The 25214-nt window shown below is 38.4% G+C and overlaps 1 protein-coding gene across 1 annotated transcript in view; it reads left to right on the forward strand.

Moving 5' to 3' along the window:
* Nucleotides 1-25214, forward strand: part of TERB1 (telomere repeat binding bouquet formation protein 1) — a 49141-nt gene that overhangs the window by 7369 nt on the left and 16558 nt on the right. Inside the window, exons 4-12 of the mRNA XM_069085934.1 lie at nucleotides 893-1024; nucleotides 1889-1949; nucleotides 2038-2153; nucleotides 2501-2623; nucleotides 10059-10211; nucleotides 13701-13832; nucleotides 19362-19487; nucleotides 21137-21297; nucleotides 22962-23314. Of these exons, the coding sequence (XP_068942035.1) occupies nucleotides 893-1024; nucleotides 1889-1949; nucleotides 2038-2153; nucleotides 2501-2623; nucleotides 10059-10211; nucleotides 13701-13832; nucleotides 19362-19487; nucleotides 21137-21297; nucleotides 22962-23314 (1357 nt within the window). The remainder of the gene's footprint in view (nucleotides 1-892; nucleotides 1025-1888; nucleotides 1950-2037; nucleotides 2154-2500; nucleotides 2624-10058; nucleotides 10212-13700; nucleotides 13833-19361; nucleotides 19488-21136; nucleotides 21298-22961; nucleotides 23315-25214) is intronic.

A 25214-nucleotide genomic window follows, 5' to 3' on the forward strand; every position in this document is an offset into this window, starting at 1 on the left:
TCTGGATGTGGTGCTGAGTGTCTGAGCCCGGGATTCGATCTCCAGGTCATCCCAACACTGGAGCCGATGCTCTTACTCGCTGAGCCACCTGGCCGCCCCTTCCCCAAGTTATTTTTAAAAGCCTATTGCATATGTTTGGTGGACCTCTGACTTTGCCAGCATAGGAAGCTCCAGTTAGCAGATCAGCCCCCTACATAGCAGCTTATATAGTCTTAGTCCCCTGAGGTATGAAGAGGTAAATGTCTAGCCCAGGATCACACTGTCTCTCTTACTGCATTATTAAAGGAAGACACCAGAGGATAATCTTTTTTTTTTTTTTTGCTTTTTGGAGAGGTGAAGGCAGGGCAATTGGGGTTAAGTGACTTGTCCAAGGTCACATGGCTAGTAAGTGTTAAGTGTCTGAGGCCAAATTTGAACTCAGGTCCTCCTGACTCCAGGGCTGGTGCTCTATTCACTGTGCCACGTAGCTGCTGGGTGATCATTTTTTAAAAGTGGTAGGGAAATAGTACCAGTGTTGATTGTCTTATTATTTCCTAATGTGAGGTTAAGAGGTTCACTCTTAAACTTCTTGTGTGTGTTTTGTTTCCTAAACATATTAAGAATTTTTTTTTCTGATTTTATTTCGAGTTTTTGTCCAAATTTTTAACAAGATGGATACTTTTTTAGTGCACTGGAACCATTTTTGAGTATCACTCAAATGCACTTGCCTTGGATAGTGATCACTTAGGTCTACCAATTAAATCATTGCTAATCAGTTATAGTAGAAATTATGTTGTATAATCTATACATTCATGAAAGTAAGCATATACTTGGGATTAACCCGTTTAATAACATTCATTTTTAAAATGGTTACTTCTGTGAAGTAATTTAAATTTTGTGTTTTTTATTTCAGTTTATTGTCAGCAAACTTTGTGTACTTCAGAATTTTTTGAAGACGTTATTTGCTTTCTATCTAAGTATAAATCTAGCATAAATTTGAAGAGAATGTCTGTTTATGTGATGTTAGTCCTGGTTTCAAATAACAGTAAGTATCTTTTATTGCTATATTAGAAAAACATTTTAAACATTAATATCTCCTTTTAAAATTAAAATTTAATAGCTTTATTTTTTCTCAACCCTTTAATTATGATTCTTCAGAGTTCTTCTTGTCTCACTAACTTCTGAAAGCTACTAGAAGGAAATTAACAACAAATCTAATTCAGTATTCTTAATATTAAGAAAAGTGAAATGATGTAGGTTCTTTGTACACACATGCATACACACACATGTACACACGTGCCTTGTGCATATGCATCAGTCAATCAGCAATCTATTTTCTCCACAGAAGACTAATAGCTGTTTTAGGAGTAAATGACTGGCACTGATTTTCCCCCTCAATTGATAGGTTGTTTAGACATTTTTGTAGACATAGTCTTAGAGTGTACATTTTCCTAAGGGACTTTACCAAGGTCTGAGTTTGAGGATTGCTATATTTTATTCTTGAAATTTCAGCTCAAGTACTCATAGTTGATAGGCTTCCAGACATTTCTTTCCTAAAATAGAACTTATCCAAAGAAGGGGAAATGTGTGGTATAGTGGATTTTGAACCATGGGGACTTGTGTTGAAATCTTAGCTCTGCTACCTGCCATTTATGCAACCTGACTCTTGAGACCTATTTTCCTCTTTTGTTAAATGAGAAGGTTGGACTGGATTTTCTTTAAAATAATTCTGGCTTTGAATTTTATGATCCTGGCTTCTCCATTTTATAAATAGAAAAATACCAAATTAGTACTGCTCATTTTCTGGGAGATTGAGAGGGTGTTGATATGAACAGTTCTGCTTGAGTTCTGGATTTGGTAGTTGAAGACTGTTAAAGGGTCATCAGACCATTTTATGCTTATTTTTTAGGGACTGGACAGACTCTTGTGAGAGAAACAGGCTGTGTTGGTATCCTGCTACAGTTTTTTAGGTGAGCAGCTATAAGATATTTTTTAATAAGTAACTGATATTTCAATCTGAAATACATTTTAAGTCATTGTATTTGCTTTCCCTAATAGAACAGCTCTTTCCATGTCTGAGATGGATTTGTCCAATGAAACCATTTACCAGAGTTATCAGCTGTGGTCTTCAGTGTGCAGTGCGTTGTGTGCATGTGTAAATAATCCACAAAATGGTAAGGATCTCAAGTGTTTAGTTAGATAATTCCAGATATTATAGCTGAAATATCTTTTCCCTCCTTCTCCACCTACTTAAGGCTTCTTTCTATTTGACTTTTCTAACCTATTCAAGTTGTAAGTTCCTTGAAAGCATATACCATATATCTTCTTTAATCTGTTTTCTTCAGTGTTGAACATAGTATTGTATACAATATATGCTTAAATGTTTGCTGAACTTGAATCTTAGTTATGAAAAAAAAATCTAAAAGCAAAAATGAAAATCTAATTACTAATAATTCACACTTCAGATAGAAAATTTTTAGCCAGGCTAAAATAAATCATCTTTGATTTTAATTTCTTTTAGATGTCAACCAGAAAATTTGCAGCTCAGTTTTTCAACATGCAAATAAATGGCTGCAGAGCTGTATAAAGCCTGAGATAATTCGCCCTATTTGCTCATTTATTTGCCTGACTGTTGCAAATAATAGTAAGTATTTATTTTGTAATTCTTGCACTTTAGAAGAACAGATTTCTTTTAAGAATAAACACTTGCTTTAGTTCACTAATTTAAATAATGTATATTTATCATATTATACTTGGGAAAATACTGAAGCTTCTAATGCTGTTTCTCCCCCACACCACAGCTCATTTTTCTCTTTCTTCTTACCCTGTCTAATCCCTTTATTTTTATCCTTGCTATTGCCTTCCCAGAGCTTGCCTTAGCAGTCATGCTCTGCCTGCCCCCCCCACCCAATCTCCAGCCTCCCTGTACTGTCTTCTTCCAACTACTGCCTGCAGATTCAAACAGGATTTCCCCTTCCTTTAAAAGCCTTTGCTTAATCCTGCCATCCTCTCACATGATCGTCCTATAGCTCTCCTCCCTTTCATTGCCAGACTTCTAAAAAGAGCCATCTGTACTCACTGCCCCTACTTCCACACCTCCTATTCACTTTTCAACTCCTGACTTCTACCTCATTACCTTACTGAAATTGTTCTCAGAAGTTTTGAGCAATCTCTGATCTTCAGCTAGGTAGCACCGTAGTGCATGGAGTGCCTGACCTGAAATCAGAAAGATTCCTCTTCCTAGGTTCACATTTGGCCTAAGATACTTAATAGCAGTGTGACCCTGGGCAAGTCACTTCACCCTGTTTACCTGTTTCCTCATCAGTAAAATGATCTGGAGAAGAAAATGGCAAAGCACTCGAATATCCTTGTTAAAGAGATGACATATGGCCCAAATAGTGTCATGAAGAGTTGGACACAACTGAAAAGATTGCACAAAAAAATCTGCTAAATCTAATGGCCCCTGCAGTCCCTCCCCTCTTTGCATCTTTGATTCTGTGGTCCATTCCTGGAATACAGTTCTCATCTTTGCCTTCCTCAAGGAACATAGCCAGGGTAGAATGGAAAGACCACCGGATTTGGAATCAGAAGGCTTGAGTCCAAATCTAGGCTCTCTAACTCACTGCCCACAAATAATGTTCTGGGACTTTGGGCAAATTCCTTAACTTCTCCTGGCTTCACTTTTCTTCCTCATCATCCTTCCTCCATTTATGTGAGGCTTTATGATCTATGAGATGCCTTACAAAAATTAGATCATTTGATACTTAAAACTGTGGAGTTAGTAGAACAAACATTTTCACTATTTTATCGATGAAGAAATTGGGGCTCAATGATTGGTCCCACATCTTGCAGCTAGTTAAGTCTCTCTGGGTCTGTTTCCTTATCTGTAGAATGAGGTGGGGGGAGGTATAAAGCCAATCACAAGTAGCTCTTCTGAGGACTGATGCTGTGAATAAGTTTAAGGTTCTGATTGCATGGTACAATGAACTCTCTATTTATTCAGCAATAAACTAAAGCAAAACATTCACAACAATATAACATAGCAACTTAGTAATAACCAAGGTGGCCACATAGTCTAAAGTAAAACATATTATTCAGTAAGTCACAATCTCATCAATCAGTATAAAGTACCCAAGTCAAAGTCTTTTTTCATCTTCACTCCAGGCTGGCTTCAAATCATCCTTAAGCTGATCATCCTTAAGGAGTAATCATCCTTAAATCAGTCATCCTTAAGGGGTAGTGGAAAGTACAAAGGCCATCTACCCCTAGGTCACAGTAAAGTACAATCTTATCAGTCAGCACCAAGTACCCAAGTAAAGGTCCTTTCATCTTAACTCTGACTTGACTAACTTCCAAACTCTATAGTTCCTCTTCCATGTTCCTACCTCTTACCCGATTATCGCCCAAATTCACAGGTAGGCAGCTCTCACAGGGACTGCTCCACCCCAAGCTCTTTGCAGTTTGTGTTTCTAGGAAAACAAACCTTAACAGAGCCACAACAATATTTACACACATTAAGTTTAACAGAGTTACAGTGATATTCACACACATTGCCAGCACTATCATCTCAATTCACTTTCTATCTGAGAAATCAACACAAATCAACAGAGTGCTTCTGTCTGACAAAGTAACACCAACACAGAACAACAGACAGAGTGTCAGCTCTGTCACAAACATCCTCTCTCTTAGCTCTGCTTGGTCCTCGCTAGTGATGAGCTTTTATATTCTCTGCTCCTTTCTCTTTTGCCCTTCCTGTTCTGCCCTTTTGGCAAGTTCCTCCCACTGAGGGCTCCACATGATGACATTAGGCCTATTAAGAGCTGGGAAGGACTCCAAACTCCCTTTGGCCTATTAAGGGCAACACAATGTATACTGCTTCCAACAAAGACTTGATATAATCATAGGCAAGGCTCAAAGGCACTTGAATAACTGAAATAAGGAGCCAAGTACTACTTTGCTTACCATTACAGGAGGGGAGGGGATTAGCTTGATTTTTAGGGTTCTTTCTAGTTATGAACTAGAAGTGGGGGAAAAAACTAGACAACTCAATTATATAAGAGTATTCTACCAACTATATCTTGAGAAGACTTATATGCTTAAGTAAAGCATTAATACAGGATCATTAATGACAATTATCCACATTCCAAGGTATAAAAATACTAGTCATGTTTCAAATGCAGAGAAAACATGATCCCCTAAATTGTAATAATAGGATACTACTCTCATGAGATTTTTGCCTTTTCCTTGACCCTTAGAACTTAGCTTAAAGGACATGGGTATAGAATGGCATACTGTCAGCAGATTGGTAAGAAATGGAGAACAGCAGAAATGCTGAATTGTTCATTGTATAATATAACACAGGGTGACCCAGGATGCTTATCACTTTTCAAGTCTATCTTCTTTATTTGAGATATGCTTTAAAAATTGATGAAAACTCATTTTTATGTAGTCATGTAGCCTGACTAGAATTTTTTTTCACAAAAATAGTTTCTAGTGATTTTATCAAAAACTTCTTGGATTCTTGCCTTATCCTGGAAATTTTTCTTATAGCTTCATTTCTAAATGTAGAAAATTTTGGTAAGATTCTTTTCCCCTACTGAGAATTAAATCTTTATATTCCTTAAGAATGCTAGGGTAAAAATAGCCCTGTTTCCTTAATTGTTCTTGCATTTAATTCATGGAACTAGAGTTGTGCTGGGGAAAAGGAAGTGATGGCAGAATAATAATTAGTGACCATACATGTAACTGAGTCTATAATTAGACCCTCAGTTTTATGCCTAGGAAGCTTTCCATTAGAAAGATCTCCAGAGAAGACCAGCAAGGGAAGGAAGAACATTTGGGCAGGGATAGACAAGTAAGCCAGATTCTGGACCAGCAAAAAAATAAAAAGGTATCTTCCCTGCTAGCAAACCGATTATTTGTTGGGTCATGGTGGCTGTTATTTGCAGTGAGTATTAGGAAAACAAACGTATGTTACAAGGTTACTAAGAAAAAAATGCTATTTACCTGCATTCCTTAGTGTAGTAATTTATATATTCTGAGAAGTATTAAGAGCATACTAGAATAGGTAGAATGAAAGAAATGTTCTTGAACAAAAATTATATTACTTTGTCCTGTGTTTGGACTTGAGGGAATCATTGTTGTTGTTGTTTAGTCATTTCAATTCACGTTCAACTCTTCGTGACCCCATTTGCGATTTGCTTAGCAAAGATTCTGGAATGGTTTGCCATTTCCTTCTCCAGCTCATTTTACAGATGAGGAAACTGAGGTAAACAGGGTGAAGTGACTTGCTCAGAGTTATATAACTAGTTAAAGGTGTGAAGCAGATTTGAACTCAGATGAGTCTTCCTGACTCCAGGTCCAGCACTCTATCCACTGTGCCACCTCTCTGCCCTCGTATTGAGTAAATTAAGAACAGACAAAACTGGTAGCTTGATGATTACAATAGCAAACTAAATAAGTAAATCTGAATGGTTCCATCAGGCCCTTTAAATTTAGGGCTTCAAAGATTACCAGGGGTGGCGAGGTGGTGCAGTGAATAGAGTGCCTCCCCTGGAGTCAGCTGGACTTGAGTTCAAATCCGGCCTCAGACACTTAAAACTTACTAGCTGTGTGGCCTTGGGCAAGTCACTTAACCCCAATTGCCCTGCCTTCCCCCTCCAAAAAAAAAAAGGCTTACCAAATTATTCTCCTTGGAGAAATACAGAGAAGATATTTCTGTACAGTAAAAGAAAGAATGATCTATGTAACATGCTTATAGAAAAACATAGGTATATTGAGGTAAATAAATTTTAAGAATTGGTTTATAATTGATATGTGCATAAATGCTGACCAAGGATTTTCTTCTACATTCCAATTCAAGTTCAACAAACATTTATTAAACCCCTATCATGTGCAAGATACTATAGTTGGGGCCAGATAAAAATAGAACAGTCCTTACCTCCAAATATATTATTTTTTACTGAGGGGCTAAACAGGCACACATGAATAAAAGATAATTTGAGGAGGGAAAAAGCACTGACACTTGGGAAGTCAGCAAGGATTTTATGTAGGAGGTGACAATCTTCAGAATGGATCTTGAAGAAAGTGAACAGTTCTAATAGAGTCTAAGAAGCCATACATTCCAGGCAGAGGAGATCACCTGTACAAAACCACAGAGGTGGGCAGTGGGATACTAAGTCCACATTCTAATGAGTAGGTTGGTTTGACTGGAATGTAGAGTGAAAAGGAGAAATAGAAAAAGTGAGTGGAACCAGATTGTGGAGGGATTTAATTGACAGAGTCAGGAATAGTACATTATCCCCAATGCAATAAAAAGACACTGAAGATTTTTGGGTCAGGGAGTAATGTAGTCAAATTTTGCCTTAGGAAGATTTGGCGGGGGGATATCTGTGTTAGGGATGGATCAGAGAGACTGGAGGTAAGGAGATTAATGAGAATACTATTGCATTTGTCCAAGGCTTAATGCAACCAGAATAATGTCACCTACAAAGAGAAACATCTGGAGAATCTCACCATCAAGATACCATAGGGTATCTCTCTTCAGTCTGGACCCCACATTAGGCATCTTTCCTGACAATGGTAAACAACTTGGCAGAGTACATAGCTAGCTCCTTGCCTTATACCTTGGTTGATATTAATAAATAAAATAAAATTACTTCTTTGTGTCTTTCAAAGACTTGTATAGTTTTAATATATGCATGGGAAATATCTTGTTGGAGAGAGCTTTGAAAGTGACATTTTCCTATTCCCATTCAGATCCTTTTTTGTAGTTAGTAAGTACAGTGAGATTTGGATTTGCTGTCCCTTTCAGGCAATTGTGTCAGTAAAGATATGATCAGCTATTGGATTTCATTTGTAAAAAGTCTGCCTGTTTCTTTCTTATATTTATATCGAGAATGCCCTTGATATCAGTATTGACTAAGCTTGACTAAATGGACATATTTTTGCTTCATAATATTAACAGAGCAGTATCAATGACCACATTACATTTGAACAAATAGATGAGCCAAAGAAATTATTCTTTTTTTTTTTTTGCCTTTTGGAGGGCAATTGGGGTTAAGTAACTTGCCCAAGGTTACATGGCTGGGTTGTGTGTGTGTGTGTGTGTGTGTGTGTGTGTGTGTGTGTTAAGTGTCTGAGGCCGAATCCAAACCCTGCTCCTCCTGACTCTGGGGCCAGCACTTTACTCACTGTGCCACCTAGCCGCACCTCAAAGAAATTATTCTTATAAAACTTTCTAATCATGAGGAAGCAGGTATATTTATGGACCTGAATTTCTGGCTGTTTTTGTGATCACACTTTTGATTGCAATAATGCCTGTAATTTTTTCCAAGTCATTTTATATCTTCCCTACTTTTAGATATCTTGAAAATTCTTCAGTGCCCTTGAAACTGTCTCATCTATATAGCATGGACTTCCTCTCTATATACACAGGCAACTCTAGCTGCACTTCCCACTTTTGTTTTCTTAAGTGCCATTTCTGTTTTTTCATATAACACACAAATCTGGTGACTCTGTATTTTTTTTAATTTCTTATTTTTATTGCTGTCTTTTTTTTTCATTTTCATTTCTGAATATATTCCTAACCAATTAGTTATCCCTTGTAACAAAAATTTTTTAAAAAGAGGAAAAAAGCAATTCATCAAAACCAACACCTCAATCATGTCTGAAAATGGTGTTGGGAGGGGGAGGGGAGTTGTCTCAGCCAAACTTGACTCTGAATCCTGGGAGTTGGTGGGCCTTTACTCCCCAGAGAATAGGCAAAATGCTCGTTGATTTAAGCTCCTGCCCTCCAGGTCTTTTGTTTATTGGGGATATGCTTATTCTCTTTAGCCATCTGGGTTGTTAAATTCTTAGTGATCAGGACCTGATCTGGTCAGGTTTGAAGCCATATTCAGCACCCTCTGCATGAAATATACCCTTGGAGCCATGGGAGGATTGGCTCCTGAGGTGACTGGCTTAGATGGAATCTTGGTGGCAAATAGGCTGAAATATTTAATTTTTTAGGATTTAGTGGAGTAGGGCAGAATAGACAGGGCCTCTGTGTGGTATAAGAAGTTCTGAGGAGAGGAGGCCTGTGAATCTGGTTCCTTGGGGGAGGGGAGGCGAGGGGAAAATTACATTTGAAGGCCAGACATGACAAAAGGAGAAATGGGTGCAGGAGCAGGAGTGTCCACATCAGCAACTGCTGCAACCTACCTGGGAGCTTGGTGATAATGGAGGTCTGAGGTGCTCTTGTCTCACCAGTTTAAGGGCACAGGGCAATGAAGATTCCATTTGCATGCCTAAGGACCTGCTGTCTCCTGTCTGCCTTCTTCTGCCTTCCAGGGCACTGGTGGTAGCAGAGGGCTCAGACTGTTCAGTGACCCAGCACAAAGTAGTACTGGCCTCCCAGATGGAAAGGGAGCCTTTGGAGAGGAGGACCTACCAGGCGCTGGGAGATGCTGGCATAAGGAGGAATAGGTGCTGGGCTAAGAGACCTAGGGGCAGTGGTGGCCCCCACCTACCTGGGTGCTTGGTAGTCATAAGGCATGCTGGTTTTTTCTAATATAGTTAGCATTTTTATAGTACCTAGAGGTGTACTAAACACTTGAATATGATATCCCATTTTATCCTCACAACAATCCAGTGAGGTAAGCATTATTATTATCCTCATTTTATAGATGAGGAAACTGAGGCTGAGAGAGGTTAAATAACTTAGCCAGAGTCACACAACTAAGTACATGCCTGAGGCAGGATTTGAACTCAGGTCTTTCTTACTTCAAATCTAGCACTTTATTCCCTATGCCATTTGTAAATTGGTGCAAGGTAGTGGGTTTCAGGGCATGGAAGTCTCTAAAATCTAAGAGGGTAGAGCTCTTCTGTAGAGCCCCACCCCTCAGCTCCCAGTCCAGACAGGTAGCTGTATTTAACTATCATCATTCATATGTAACACTTCCTTGTTAACTTTTAAACCAAACGTGTGAAAAAGGTAAGTGTAGCTACCATTGCCTTTAGTATATAAATAAGATAAAATCATAATGAATTCTCTTTGGTTGATACTAAGGTGCTAAGATCTTACTACTTTATTTCCCGAGCTCATGTACAGGAATATTTTATATCTATTGGTGGATTGGCCGTACTATCTGAAGTTCTGATAAAGCTGGAACAAGATTCCCATGGGAACCTGCCCAGTGCTAAGCTGGCAGTGGTGGTGACCAAGACCCTGGACGCCTGCATTGCTGACAATCGTGAGTGACAGAATTCCAACATCTGCATATGTCACACTTACAGAATGACAACTGAGAGCTGAACTTTATGTTTGGCATCAACCAGAGTGTTGGCGATGGTGGAGAAATTATTCACACTGCTTGTGTTTACCCAATAGTAGATGTGAAATAAAGGTTTCACATTAGTAACTAAGTGCTCATATTGAAGGAACAGATGAGAGGGGGCCAAGCCCAATTTATATATTCCATACTTATTTGGAGTGAATTTAAGTGGAGTGCTTTCCAATAATTGTGATTAGTCAGCACATAATTTCACTAAATTAATAAGTCTTTTTAAGCATCTGTTCTGAATAAGGCACTGCTAGCCCTGGGGCTACAACAATAGAAATGAGACAATTCCTCCCCTGGTAGAGCACACATTCTACTGGGGATTCAACATCAATGAAATAGCAGATTTGTATTGATTATGCCCTGTGTGCCAGGCACTGTGCTGGCCCCCAGCATTAAAGGACAAAGATGAAGCAATCTTTGCCTCCATGGAGGAGAGGGAAATAGGTATGTACATAGCTAAGTAATATGAAGCGTATGTGTTGTCAATTCAAAGGAATCAGGGTGGGAGAGAGCACAACTAACTGAAGATGAGCAGGGGTCAGATTGCAGGTAGCATCAGAGCTAAGCTCTGAAGGGACTGGAGATTCCTAGAGGCAGAGAAGAGGAAGGACAAGATTCCAGGAACAGGCCTGCACATGGGCCGGGGAATGTCTTGTGTGGAGAATGGCAAGGAGGCCAGTTTGGCTGGAACATATAGCAGAGGAAGGGAATGATTGTGAAGTGAGGCTGGAAAAATGATACTGCAAAGGGCTTTAGGTTTCAAACAAAGGGCTTTATTCCTTATCCTAGAAGAAAGAAGGAAGGCCATTATTAGACTTGTGCTTTATATGATCACTTTGGTAGCAGTGTGGAGGATGGGTTGGCAAGGGGAGAGATTGAATACAGAAAGATTAATGAGAGCACTATTTTAGTAGTCCAGGCAGGAAGTGATAAGGATCTGAATTAGGGTGATGACCATGCAATTAGAGAGAAGGGTACAGCTACAAGAAGCAGAACTGAAATGGACAAAGCTTGCCTAAAGTGACGTATTATTGTTCATTTTCTAATTTTTAGCATTAACAGAACATTGTTATTGTTTTTGTTGTTTTGCTGTTCTTCTCAAAGAGGACCAATGACATCAGGAAGGTGATATCATGACTTGCAAATGAATTGGATTTAAGTGGGACAGGACTATGCAAAGTTACCAGCCTCACTTTCTCCTCCAGAGCCATCTGAGTTCAGTGGCAAGATATAGGTCAGGATGACTGGAGATGGCCTGGTTACAGTGCCTTGCCAATAACTATATTACATCTGAAAATATAGGTGGTAATTTTTATTTGGGTTATATGTCAGGCAGTAACAGGCATTAATTCCTGTCCTATTGAAATTTCATATATTTTGGCTGGAGTTAAGGAGTAAGAAAAATCAATAGAAGTTCCCTGCTTCAGGAATTCAGGTGATAGGAAAAAAGTTCACATTAATTCAATTGTACCTCACAGTCATCTGAATTGGGCATCAACAAAAGGGACAGATAGCTTACAATTTGCTACAAAGTCTATGGTGTGTTCAACATGGTTCAGTCTTTAAAAATCTTGTTTACAGAAACAAAGCAGTGTGATTTTGTGTGTGTGTTTGTGTGTTTGTGTCCATACTGGGCTTTCTTCACTTCTCTCTTTACATGTTCTTGCCAACATCATTAGCCCCTATAGGTTTAATGATCATATCTATGCAGATGACCCCCAGACCTTGATATCCAGGCAGTCTCTCCCCTAAACTTTGATTCCTACATCATCAGTTGCCTGTTGGGGCAGGCTGGAGTTCCAGAAAAAATCTCAAAGTCCACAGGGCCAAAACAGAGCCCATTATCTTTTCCCTAAACCCACTCCCTCTTCCAGGCTTCACTATTTCTGTCAAAATCCCCAGCATTCTTTCATTTTCCTAAGTTTACCACCTCAGTGTTATCAACATCTCAGTCTCCCTTACACCTCCATATCCAATCAACTGCTAAATCTCGCCCATTCTACCTTAGTGCCATCCCTCACTTTTTGCATCCACAGACCATCACTCTAGTTCAGGCCCTCATCGTTGTTCACTTAGATTATCATAGTGGCCTCCTAATGAGTCTCCCTGCCTCAGTCTTTCTGAAATCCATTCCATTGTCCACGGAAAATCCATGATTTTACCTGAAGTCAAATTGACCATTTTACTTCCTTATTCATTAATAGACAGTCTCCCTAGTGCCTCTAGGATAAAATATAAACTCCTCTGGTTTTTAAATGCCTTCACAACTTGACCCCATTCTATTTATCTAGCCTTATTATACGTTATGCGCTCCCCAGTTCAGCCATACTGGCCTTCTTTATGTTCTTCTGTCCCTCAGAACCCTATATCTCCTATTCTGTGCCTTTGTATTGGCTGACCCAGTACCTGTAATATATCCCTCTCCTCTGTTTCATAGGATCTTTCTCTTCCTTCAGGACTGAGCTCAAGTATCACTTTCTACATGGAACTATACCTGAACCCCTGACTACTAGTCCCCTCCCTCCTTAGTTTCCTTGCATTTATTTGTTTTATTCTGTATGTGTTTTTTTCTGTACTTATTCTCTCTCCCAGTAAAATGTAAACTCCATTAGGAGGGATCATCTCATTCTTTGTATTTTTATCCCCAATGCCTAGTGGTACACTAGTAGGTATTTAATAAATATTGATCAGGTCCTTTATCAACTCTATGGGGTAGATAGAGAGTCTTTTATAGATAGAGAAACTGAGATTCAGAGAAGCTAAGTCATTCAACCAATGTTACTCAGCTCATAAAAGGCAGAGCCAGGACTCTTAGAATGTTAGAATTGGAAAGGTTGATGAAAAGAATCTCATTGATCTCCCTATGCTTCCAGATGAGGGAAGGTGAATTGCCCAAGGTCATGTCACTACTGAAGGAGAGACCAAGGACTTGAAACCAGGATGTTGTGACTGTCAGGCCAGTGTTCTCTCTACCCTATTGCTTCTGGGCCTACTAATGGTTAAGGAGAGATCGAAGAGTTGAGAGGAATTACTCTTAGAGAGCATCCTTGCATTATTAATAGTAGTGAGATCACGACCTGGTAACACATTTCTGTTCAGAGGCCAAGCCAGATAAGAAAAGTATGTTACCATGTAATCAGCATGACATTTGTCATGCAACAGGATTCCCAGCAACCACAGGATACTGTATTCAGATGAGACTGAGAGGGAATGGCTTCCTTGTTCAGAGTGTGTTGGTGGAGTGAGATTTCATGCAGTCAGATATGATTCCCCACAAACTCCCAGTGTCTATGTATCTCCCTAAAAGGACTTAGAGAAGGCTCTGTAAAATAGACAATAGACATATATTTGAAGTTTTCTGATACTTGTTATTCCTTTTTTGATCTTTTGCACTTTCAGCTGCTGTTGGGGTAGTACTAGCCAAATATCACATTGTATCAAAGCTTCTGACACTGCTACTTCATGAAAGTCTGGACTCAGGAGAAAAATTTAGCATTATCCTTACCCTTGGGCATTGTACAGAAGCTTGTGGTAAGTATGGGCTACATTGAATGGACTTCATACCACAGATGACCAGGAAGATACTTATATGTTTTGTTCCCTAGTAAATCTGAGCTGGCAGGCAATATTGGAAAGAACCCTAGACTTGGAGTCAGGTGGCCTGATTCAAATCCTGGTTCTTCTACCAATACTTCACTCAAGTCATTCAACTTCTCTAAGGCTCAGTTTCCTTGTCTATAGTAGGATATGATCCCTAGGGTCCCTTCTAGCTCCAGAAGGTCCCCTGAACTGGATTCTCCTGAGAATTACCATAGATCTTCCCAAGACATAACTTCCTGGTCTTTAACAGATTCAGATTCTGTCAATTTCTTTTTCTTTGTTTTGATTCCTTTTTTAGATTTGAGCTGGATATTCCACTGGAATATTGTCATTAGAAAGTAAAATTTATATGACATGTTAGCATGTTTCCTATCTGCTTAGCCAACTGTAAATCAGTTAGGTTGTGCGGTGGATAGAAGCTGGACCTGAAGTCAAGAAGACCTGATTTCAAATCCCATCTCAGAAATTTATTATCTGTGTGACCCTGGGCAAGTTATGTAAACCTCTGCCTCATTTTCCTCATCTGTAAAATGGGAGTAACAATAGCATCTTCTTCACAAGATTGTTGTGAGGATCAAGCAAGATATTTGCAAAGTTCTTTGTAAACCTTAAAGCACAATGCAAATTATAGCTATTATTTTTTTAAGGTAGAACCTACAATAGGTTTCATGAACTTCAAATTACAGTGATGATTACTTACAGGCCTCTAAAATTCTTATCTTTTCAAATGGTAATAACCATTTGAAATTTGGGAATATACTGAAAACAAAAACCATGAATCTCAAATATAATTAAGTGGAAAACTTGAAATTGTGGGGAAAACACAGTACAAGGAAAAAGTAAAGAATTAAGAAAAAAGGTTATTTTCATCAGATGATATTTGTTGGGTACTTGGTGAATATGTTTTAAGAATTTTATTTATAAAAATCTAGCTTCCTCACAAAGTGTTTTATTTTAAGCCACATTATTTTAACAAATATTTACTTACTGTATGTCCAGCATTGTGCTAAAAGCTGTGGGATGTAAGAATAATGGAAGCTTATAATCTAATGAGGCAGAAAGGACTTGTATAAGCAAAAAACATTTAGAGTAATGTAATCAAGAAAGCATAATAAAGTTTGAAGTTAAGTTTGATTCTAAGTATTATTGGAATTCAGAGGACAGGTGGGTACAGCCTTGCAGAGGAAAGGCGGCTCAAAGTGGGTATCAATTAAATTGACAAATTAAAACTTGAATAATCATTTTTTTCAAAGTGACTTACCCAAATTTAGAACTTTCCTGAGAACAAAAGCAAATAGATCTTGGGTAAATACCTTTCACAGCCTCAGTTCTGTCATTCATAAAATTGGGGTGGGGGTTAAATAAAATAGTCTCTAAAGCCCTTTCAGCTCCTGGGCTTCCCTTCCCAATGATTATATGATCTCTAAGTTCTATTCTAATCCTAACAGTCTATCATCCTGTGATTGTTATAAAATTCTAAAATAAATTCTTGTGAAATGTTGCTTAAAAATAAGAAAAAATGTCATTTTGATTCCATAATACTCTACACTGAGATTATTAAAACAGCTGCTTTTTAATACCTTCCCGAGCAGCAAATCATGCAGATTATCCAGTGTGCCATTTCTATAACACTAAAGAATTTACAAAGCATTTTACATATACTGCTTTATTGGACCGTTACAGCAGCTGTGACATAGAAAGGACAAGCATTATTTGTATTTTAATATCTTCTCAACTGAGTTCTCACTGTGAGTTTATGGTAGAATTGGGGTCAGAACGCAAGTCTTCCAATTCCCAGCCTCAGCCTATTTACATAATGTCACAATGACTGAGGACGCTTTTAAGATTCTCCATGTCTTTTATTTCCACCTTCTGGTGGTGATACTAATTAAGAAATGTGTAAAGAAATGCAGACATGAAGAAACAGTGGGACTTAAAAAAGAGACAGATTGAATTGTATTAGCCTAATTGAATTGATTTTGCATGTTTAGGTCAAAATTTGGATAGTTTAGGAGTATTTTTCTCTAATAAGGGTTGATTTCCATCATGGGATGACTCCTTATTAATCCTTCATTGAAAGATGGAGAGAGTACCTTAGACTCTCAAAAACTGTGCCAATGAAACACAGGCTCTCTCTAGGCCAGTCAGTCTGGAAAAGCTTAGGATACAGAGGTACTGGGTGATGTTTTTTTTCACTCACAGCAAATGTTGAAGACCATTTGTTCAATTGCAGAGGGGCTGTGACCTGCATTAATAGAAAAAAATCTTTGAAGCAAGTATAGCAATCTGTTTAACTATATGTATATTACATATATGTAGGCATGTTTGGGTATACATATATATCTAAATAACTATACATACACATATATTCAAGTTCAAAAGTAAAATGTTTATCACTTGATAAGATGACATATTTTTAGAGGAAAGATTATTGCTGGGTTGAAAATGCCTTACAACTTTCTCTCTCTATTTATTTTTTTTCCTTTAATTTTTATTAACTTAATGAACAACATTTTTTTTTTGGAGGAGGGAAGGCAAGGCAGTTGGAGTTAAGTGACTTGCCCAAGGTCACACAGCTAGTAAATGTGTCAAGTGTCTGAGGCTGGATTTGAACTCAGGTCCTCTTGACTCTAGGGCCAGTGCTTTATTCATTGCACCACCTAGCTGCCCCTATGAACAACATTTTTAATCAGGAAAAATCAACTGTGTGATCTTTTGGGACTTCTTGGAACTGCTTAAAATTTCTGTAAGAAATAATTAAAGTGTGGAGGGACTCCAGATCTCCAGCAGCTGTGGCCTTTTCCAGATTTATCAACACATAGATGTGAAGGACAAAGTGAGAGGTCAGTGCAGTGTGGACTTTGGGACCAGTAGTTGGGAATGCATTGGCTTTTGCCTCCCAGGCGAGAAGCCACTGAGGAGACGTGGCATGCAGCCACCCCCACGTGGCAATTTCAGCTCCTGGCCTGCAGAGTGTAGAGGGACCAAGCGACCAGTCTAAGAGGTAATCGCTCTTGCTTTAACCTGCTTGGATCTGGATTGCAGTCTAGGGTGGAGGTCCTGGGGTGTGTGACCAGCTTGCTAGAGTGTGTAGAGGCTTTAGCAAGGGCACCCAACTAATACCTCCGGTATCTGAGAAAACCCCAGCTTTTGGAACGAAAGCTCCCCTGTCTGGTGGCAGAGTCCTACTGTGGCAAAAAGCCCAGGGGTAAAGTGACTGAGGGGCTACATGACCAGGCAAAGGAAACAAAGCAAACAGAAGAATCCAACATTAGACTAGTATTTGGGGGACAAAAAGGATCAAAGCATGGAACAGGAGGAAGACAGTGAAGTCAGAACTCCTGCACCAAAAGCCTCAAAGGAAAACACGAGCTGGTTGCAGGCCATAGAGGACCTTGAGTGGCAGATAAGAGAAGTGGAGGAAAAATTGGGAAGAGAAATGAGAACAATGCAAGAAAATTACGAACTGAGAGTCAACAGCCTAAATGAGGAAAATAACACCTTAAAAATAGACTAACTCAAATGGCAAAAGAGGCTGAAAAAGGCAATGAGGAGAAAACTGACTTAAAAAGCTGAATTTGCCAGATGGAAAAAGAAACTCAAAAGCTCACTGAGGAGAATCATTCCTTCAGAATTAGATTGGAACAAATGGAAGCTAATGACTTTATGAGAAATCAAGATGCTGTTAAACAGATCCAAACAAATGAAAGAATAGAAGGCAATGTGAAATATCTCATGGGAAAAACCACTGACCTGGAAAATAGATCCAGGAGAGATAATTTAAAAATTATTGGACTACCTGAAAGCCATGATCAAAGAAAGAACCTAGAAATCATCCTCCAAGAAATTCTCAAGGAAAATTGCCCTGATGTTTTAGAACAAGAAGGAAAAATACAGATTGAAAGAATCCACTGATCACCTCCTGAAAAAGATCCCAAAAAGAAAACTCCTAAGAATATTATAGTCAGGTTCTGGAATTCCCAGATCAAGGAGAGAATATTAGGAGCAGCCAGGAAGAAACAATTTGAATACTGTGGAAACACAATCAGGATAATCCAGGATCTGGCAGCTTCTACACTGAGGGATCGAAGGGCCTGGAATATGATATTCCAGAGGGCAAAGGAGCTGAGATTAAAACCAAGAATCACCTACCCAGCAAAACTGAGCATCATGTTTGAGGGGAAAATATGGTCATTCAGTGGAATAGAGGACTTTCAAGCGTTCTTGATGAAAAAAACCAGAGTTGAATAGAAAATTTGACATTCAGATACAAGAAGCAAGAGAAGCTTGAGAAGGTAAACAGGGAAAAGAAATCATAGGGAATTTATCAAAGTTGGACGATTAACATTCCTACATGGAAAAATTATAATTGTAACTGATGAAACTTTTCTCATTATGAAAATAGCTGAAGGCAATAGAAATATATGTGTCTATATTGGAGGGTATACAGGCATATGAATACATATGTGAATGAGGGTATATATGCTTACAGGTATACATAGATAGAGGGCACAGGACCAATTTAATAGGAAGGGATGATACTTTAAAAGTGAAATTAAGAGGTGAGAGGAATATAATGAGAGGAGATGGAGAGAGACAGAATGGGGTAAACTATCTCATATAGAAGAGGCAAAGGAAAATGGTTACAATGGAGGGGAAGAATAGAAAGGCAAAAGGGAATGGGCCAAACTTATTCTCACTGAATTTGGCTTGGGGAGGGGATGAAATACACACTAAATAGGGTATCTCACCCTACAGGAGAGTAGGGGGGAAGGGGATAAGAAGGGGGATGATGGAAGGGAGGGCATGCTGGGGGGGAGGGAAGTTGGAAGCACTCACTTTTGAAAAGGGATGGGATCAAAATAGAAAATAGAACAAGTGGGTGGTGGGATAGGAGGGAGGGAAATATAGTCAGTCTTTTACAGTATATCTACTATGTTAATGTTTTGCATTAGCTACACATGTACAACCATATTGAACTGCTTATCTTCCCAGTAATGGTGGGTGACAAGGGAGGAAGGGAATGGATCTAGAATTCAAAGTTTTAAAATCAAATATTTAAAATTATATAATTATTATTATTATTGATACTATTTTTATATGTAATTGGGAAATAAGATATACAGGCACTGGGGCATAGAGATCCACCCTGCCCTATTGGAAAAGTCGAAGGGGGTATGGTACAAGATATGGGAGAGAGCAGATTGGAGGAGGGGATGTCCTATGGGATTGCTGTTTTGGGGTGGTGAGTAGGGAAAAATCGGGGAGAAAATTTATAACTCAAAATCTGCTGGAAATTAATGATGTAAATCAGAAGTTAATAAAGCATTTGAAAAAAAATTAAAAAACAGAAAATAAAAACAACTACAAAAAAAGAAATAATTAAAGTGTGGCTTAGATTGTTTAATGATGAAATAATTTGTTGTCACAATTTTATATATCATATGTTATATTTTATAGAAGAGAATCAGCTTCATCTGTTTAACAACAATGGTCTTCCATTAATGATCCAAGTCTTAACTGAATCACAGAATGAGGAACTAAACAAAGCTGCTACCTTTGTGCTGCACAACTGCAAAAAAATTAGTAAGTTCAATTTAAAAAATAAAAATAAAACAAAAAAACCCAATTCTTCCCAGTTTTATATAGATTTATTTACATTTATGTTGGTTGTAAAGAAGAAAACCCTCAGTAACCTTAGAGCCTTATATAAATCTAAGCATGATGTGATAGAAAGAATATTTACTTTGGAGTCAGAGGACCTGAGTATGAATCAGGGCTGTACTACTTAATAGTGTACCTTAGTCAGATCACTTACCCTTTGAGACTCAATTTGCTGAAATAGAAAATGAAGGTATTGAATTAAGATTCCTTCTAATTCTATAGCTATGATGACATGAAGGAATTGGGAATGTTTATCCCTGAGAGGAGAAAATTTATGAAGAGTCGGAGTAACTGTAACGTAAAAAAGGGATTAAGTTTGTTCTCCTTGGCCCCCCAGGACCTCCAGGACCCCAGGACCTGGATGCATAAGTGAAGGTGCAGAGAGGCAGATTTAGGCTATCTTTAAAGGAAAACTTCCTAATTATTAGAGCTACTCGCTTGCAAGTAGAATGAGCTTTCTTGGGACGTAGCAGACCTCCCTCTCACTAAACTTCTTCAGATAATAAAATCTGAATGATCACTCATTCAGTATGTTGTAGAAAACATTCTTGCACTTGCACCAGAGAAAGTGCATTTCCCTCCATTCTTGGTGGATTGTGGAACATTACTCATACAGTCAGACTAAATTAATTTCTTGTTTAGTTTTGCTAATATGCTTTTTCTCCTTTATTCTTCTGTTACAAAGTTCTCCAGGATATGGGAAGGAGAGATAATTATATTTGGAAATGAAGATGATATAAAAATAAAAAATAGCTATTTCTTTTAAAAGAAGATACTCATGTTAACTTTGGGGTTGGATTAGATGACTTTGAAGTTCTGCCCAGCTCTAAGGTTCTTTGATCCTGTGAAATGCCTCCTCCATGAAGTCTTTCTTGGTACTTGCTATTGATTTGCCCTTCAGACTTCATATAACCATTTTTATAGTATATTTATCATGTATTATTGTATCTTTTCAAAAATTAATTTTATTTTTTATAAGAACTTAATGAACATCAACAAGCAAGATCATTTTAACATGTAAAGAATAAGAAAAAAGAAATTGTATATGAAATTGAATTATTATATACAGGTTCTTTTTTTGCCCACTACAAACATCTTTTTTGTATAATTTAAATTTAACATGGTAGTTCCAACACTTCCCTGTTTTTATTTCATTCTGAACTTCCTTTTGTGCTCTTTCTTTTTTTTCTTCCTTTTAGAAATATTACTATCATTACCCTATGCTTATTTCCAAGTTTCCCCAAGAAAAAAAATAAAACATTCCCTGGTAACAAATAAATATGGCCAGTCAAATATGATTTGGTCTCGTGACTATTCATATATATATAATTTTCCTATTGAATTTTATCTCATCAAAAGTTTATCTCCTTCTCCCAGTACTTAGCATAGTATTCTGTGCACAGTAGCCATATATTAAATATTTATCAAGATCTTTTCTGAAGATAAGCTAGAAAGGTGGTAGATGAGTAGATGAGCAACTTTTTTTCTGTTTTATTACCTAGTTAAATCACTAAAATGACAAAGCTTTGTAGTAAATGATAAATTATCCACTTTTGTCTGTTTAATAAAAGCAGAGAAATTATCACTAAACCTAGAAGAATTTTCTTCTGATATGAAAAAAGCACAAGAGTTGAAAGAATTGAAGGTGAGAGAGAGGAATATTGAAGACTTCTGGAAGAAAGCAAAAGAAATTCTTCACAGAATAAAACAGCTGGAAAATAAAGAAGATGAGGTCAGCCTGCTTATTTTCAGGAATATAAAGACTCTTGCAAAGATTTTTGTTAAGGTTGGAGGCAAAAATCTTTTCTAGATGGCTCCATCACAAGTGGGAGAAATATAAGCACCTAAAATATGTAATCAAAACTTTTCATTTGAAAATATAGACCATGATAAAAAGAAGCTTTCAGAAGAAAAGACTTTCTAGCAATGACAGTGGAACAGATCGTTTCAATTCTTCACTGTGTGTATGTAGGTGTGCACATGGGTGTGCATGAGTGCATGAATACATAAGGGTGTGTCTGTGTAAATACATATGGTAGGATCATACCTTTAGCGTCACTAGGAACCTTAGTGATCATCTGCTCAGGCTCCTGCATTCTAAACTGCTAAAGGTTATACTGTTCATGGGTAAAAGTGACCGAATTTGAACTTAGATCCTCAGTCTTCATAGCTAGTTCTCTCCACCCCATCTCATGAGGCTAACTTATATATATATATATATGTGTGTGTGTGTGTGTGTGTGTGTGTGTGTGTGTGTATATGTATATATATATATATATATATATATATATATAGAGAGAGAGAGAGAGAGAGAGAGAGAGAGAATAGAGTAAGTATAGAGAAAAAGAGAGCAGATATACATACATATGTAATGTGAATATTTTCTCTATAATAGGGATTTCTCCTTCCTTTTCTTTGGTATTAGTGTTCCCAGAATCTCTTTTTATAAATGTTTTTATTCTTGCTTTTGGCCAGTTTGAAGAGGATTTGATTTAATATTCATTAAAGGGCAGACATATTCTCAGTGACTGTTCTCTGCTGGTTCCTGGGGAGGCACAAAAATAAATAAGACAGTAAACCCTTGAGGAGTTTATAGTCTGCTAGATATGAGGGTCCAGACCTCTCATTTTATAGAAGTTGAGTCACTATTTAGAACAGCAAATAAACCTCTGCCCCAATTCCTGAAAGTGTTGAAAGTATATAAAAGGTATTTTTGAATGTCAAGGTCTTGGACTCAGTCCTGGCAGGAGACCGTTCTGTAGAAGTTGTGTGGAGCTGGATGTGCATCCATCTACCTTCCAGATCAGTACCTTGTGTTCCCCCAGAGTGTTGGTGGACATGTCTAATGAGCTCTGAGAAGAAGCTCCTTCTTAGACTTAGCAAACATCAGTTTCCCCCTTGTAATGCAGAGTAGCTCCCATTCCTTCTGGATTTTACACTTTATCAAATATACCCCATAACAGTCTGTGAAATAAGGAAGGTGATCATGGTCATCGCCCTGATGTAAGTTAGGAAACAGTTTCAGAGAAGTGAGTCAGCTCACCCTTGGTCACATAGCTAACAAAGTTTGGAACCAGGATTGAGACAAGATGTGGTCTCAAAGCTCCATGTATGGGGCCCTTTTCAACATACTGCCGTGGGGTTTTGCCCATGATGCTAGCTAATCTTTATACTTGCATCAAGACCTGTATAGAAGACAACACAAAGAAATTTCCTATAAAATTTTTGCCTATTTTTCCCTCTTCCTATCCAAAACAGATGTTTCTCATTACTTATAAAAATGTGTTTCTGTTATACATTGCCGAATTCACCTATTTCTTGTATAGAGAATGTTAAGGAAAAGCAAAAAGTAGATACGTCTTCTTGGAGTTATTTCTTGACATTTTTCTGTTACAGGAAAAAATAGAAAGAAGAGAATTGGTTCGTAATTCTTTGCCAAGGAGCTTAAACACCCCAGATGCATCCAAACACTCTAGAGTGGATAGCATTGCTAGAGGTACTAATGCAGAAAGAAATGGTCCCAGAAAGCAGGGTCAACATCAGAACTATGAACCAAATGCTGCAGAGCGGTGCAATGCCTCTGCAGGGCATGAGCCCCAGGACCTGTCTTTGAGTGACAGAGCAAATCCAGTCAGTGCCTGTTATAAGGAGTGTGGGCCTGCCAACGTTCTGAGCACCACAAGTGCACCATCCACTGCCAGTGCCCCCAGAAGTCACAGCTCATACAAAAGAGCAACTTGTGAGAAAAGGTACAGTATGTAAAAGGTAAACCTAAGCAAAAAGCAATGAAGCAGGAATGTTGAATATTAATGTAAAACACCCCACATTCATACTGCTTCAATGAATCTGTGATATCATTGATGTTGGTATTGCCTGCACCTGTGCAGATCCCAACCCACTCACCTCTTCTCATTCTGTGACCCCTTGTCAGTGTTCTGTCAGTTCTCTACTGCAAGTCCCTTCAACATGCTGGGGGCTTTCCTTTAGATCTTTTGACATTACTTGGGTACTGTGCAGTCTGTGGGCTCTCCATTTGTAATCTGCTCATCTTACCGTATGATAGATTCAACCCCTTTTCTGGCTGTATAACTCTTTGATTATGTATTTCAAGTAGCTTTGGTTATTTAGTTAGTATATTTGGTTATTTGGTTTATTGGTAATATCCTAGAGGGGAAACTAGGTGGCACAGTGGATGGAGTGCTGGGCTTGGAGTCAGAAGACTCATCTTCCTGAGTTCAAATATGGCTTCAGACACTTACTAGCTGTGTGACCCTAGGCAAGGTACTTAACCCTATTTGCCCCAGTTTCCCATATGTAAAATGAGGTAGAGAAGGAAATGGCAAACCACTCCAGTATCTTTGCCAAGAAAACCCCAAATGGGGTCTTGAAGAGTCACACGACTGAAAAATGATTGAGCAAAAAATATGCTGCAGCCTATTTATATCCATTAGCTACCTCTCCTTTGCCCTTTGGGTGACCAGTAATTTTGATTCTTCAGAGACTGTAGTATTGCATAATTTATAGCCCTGTAGCTTCATTGGAATACTGTTGGCATTACAAAGATCAGCTTTTATTTCAAGAAGAAGCCTGGGGTTTTTGAAAGCACTGCACAATTTCCCAGATTTAATCCTGCCCACTCTGTTTCTCTTATTAAATTCTGGACCAGCTCATTATCCATCTTCAGTGTTTGTCCTCGATCTGTTGGCTGACTTTCCCACTATATATCTGTCTCCAACAACAGAGAGTCTTTATCTACTTGGTTTTTCCTTTCTGGATAATTAGGTAGAACCCTTAAATACTTCTGGAGGCTCCTAATCAGACCATTTGATTTTACCTGTTGACTATTCTCTGTTTGGCCCTGTGCTTTTTGTTTGTTTGTTTATTTTTCTAGCCACTGTCTACAGTTTCTAATCAAGAGCCAGGAAGACCTCCTTGTTGCTGGTGGCTGGGCAAAGTCAGGGATGGGGAAGTGGTTTTGTCAACTGATGCTAAAGAATTGTTTGTGGATTTAGAGTCAGAAGGGAGGTTAGAGATCAGGGTCACATAAGTTTTAAGCTGAAGGGCTGGCGTTGGTCCTGACTGTCTGCCTCAGAATCCAGCACTGTACTAACTTCATGCTCCTTACATGGTCTTGGGGCTGAATCCAGAACACTCACTACCAATGCCCCGGCAAGGTGCATGGGAGTATCCTAGCTTGAACTTTCTCTGATCATTTCTTTCCCTTCTTTTTTCTCATTTTAACTTGGTTATACCTCTATGAAAATGTTGAGGGTAGAGAGGAAAACACTATTTGATTTCTTCTAGACTCCACACTTCTCATGGTGGCCAGAGTCTTCAAATCTATCTCCTCCCCCTTCTGTTTCAGCCTTAGTTCAATCATGATGCCTTCTGATTCCCACCTTTAATAGCTTCCCTTGCAGTGGAGGTGGCTCACCTAGATAATATCATGTTTAGATTCACCTATGTTTGGGGGAGAGAGATTTTCTTTCCATAAAGGTAGGCAATTTCTGACAGTTTCTTTTGAGTAGCACCTAAAATACTTGATGATTGGAAGCGACTGTCATGTAGGCCTTTTGGTCCTACATATGCCATTTATTAGGTCAACACTGAGCTGAGAGTAAGAGCAATTATGCCTGAGGGAAGAAGAAG

This window comes from Petaurus breviceps, unplaced genomic scaffold (assembly GCF_028583685.1).
Source record: "Petaurus breviceps papuanus isolate PSGF00001 unplaced genomic scaffold, PetGlider_PUasm1.0 176, whole genome shotgun sequence".
NCBI lineage: Eukaryota > Metazoa > Chordata > Mammalia > Diprotodontia > Petauridae > Petaurus > Petaurus breviceps.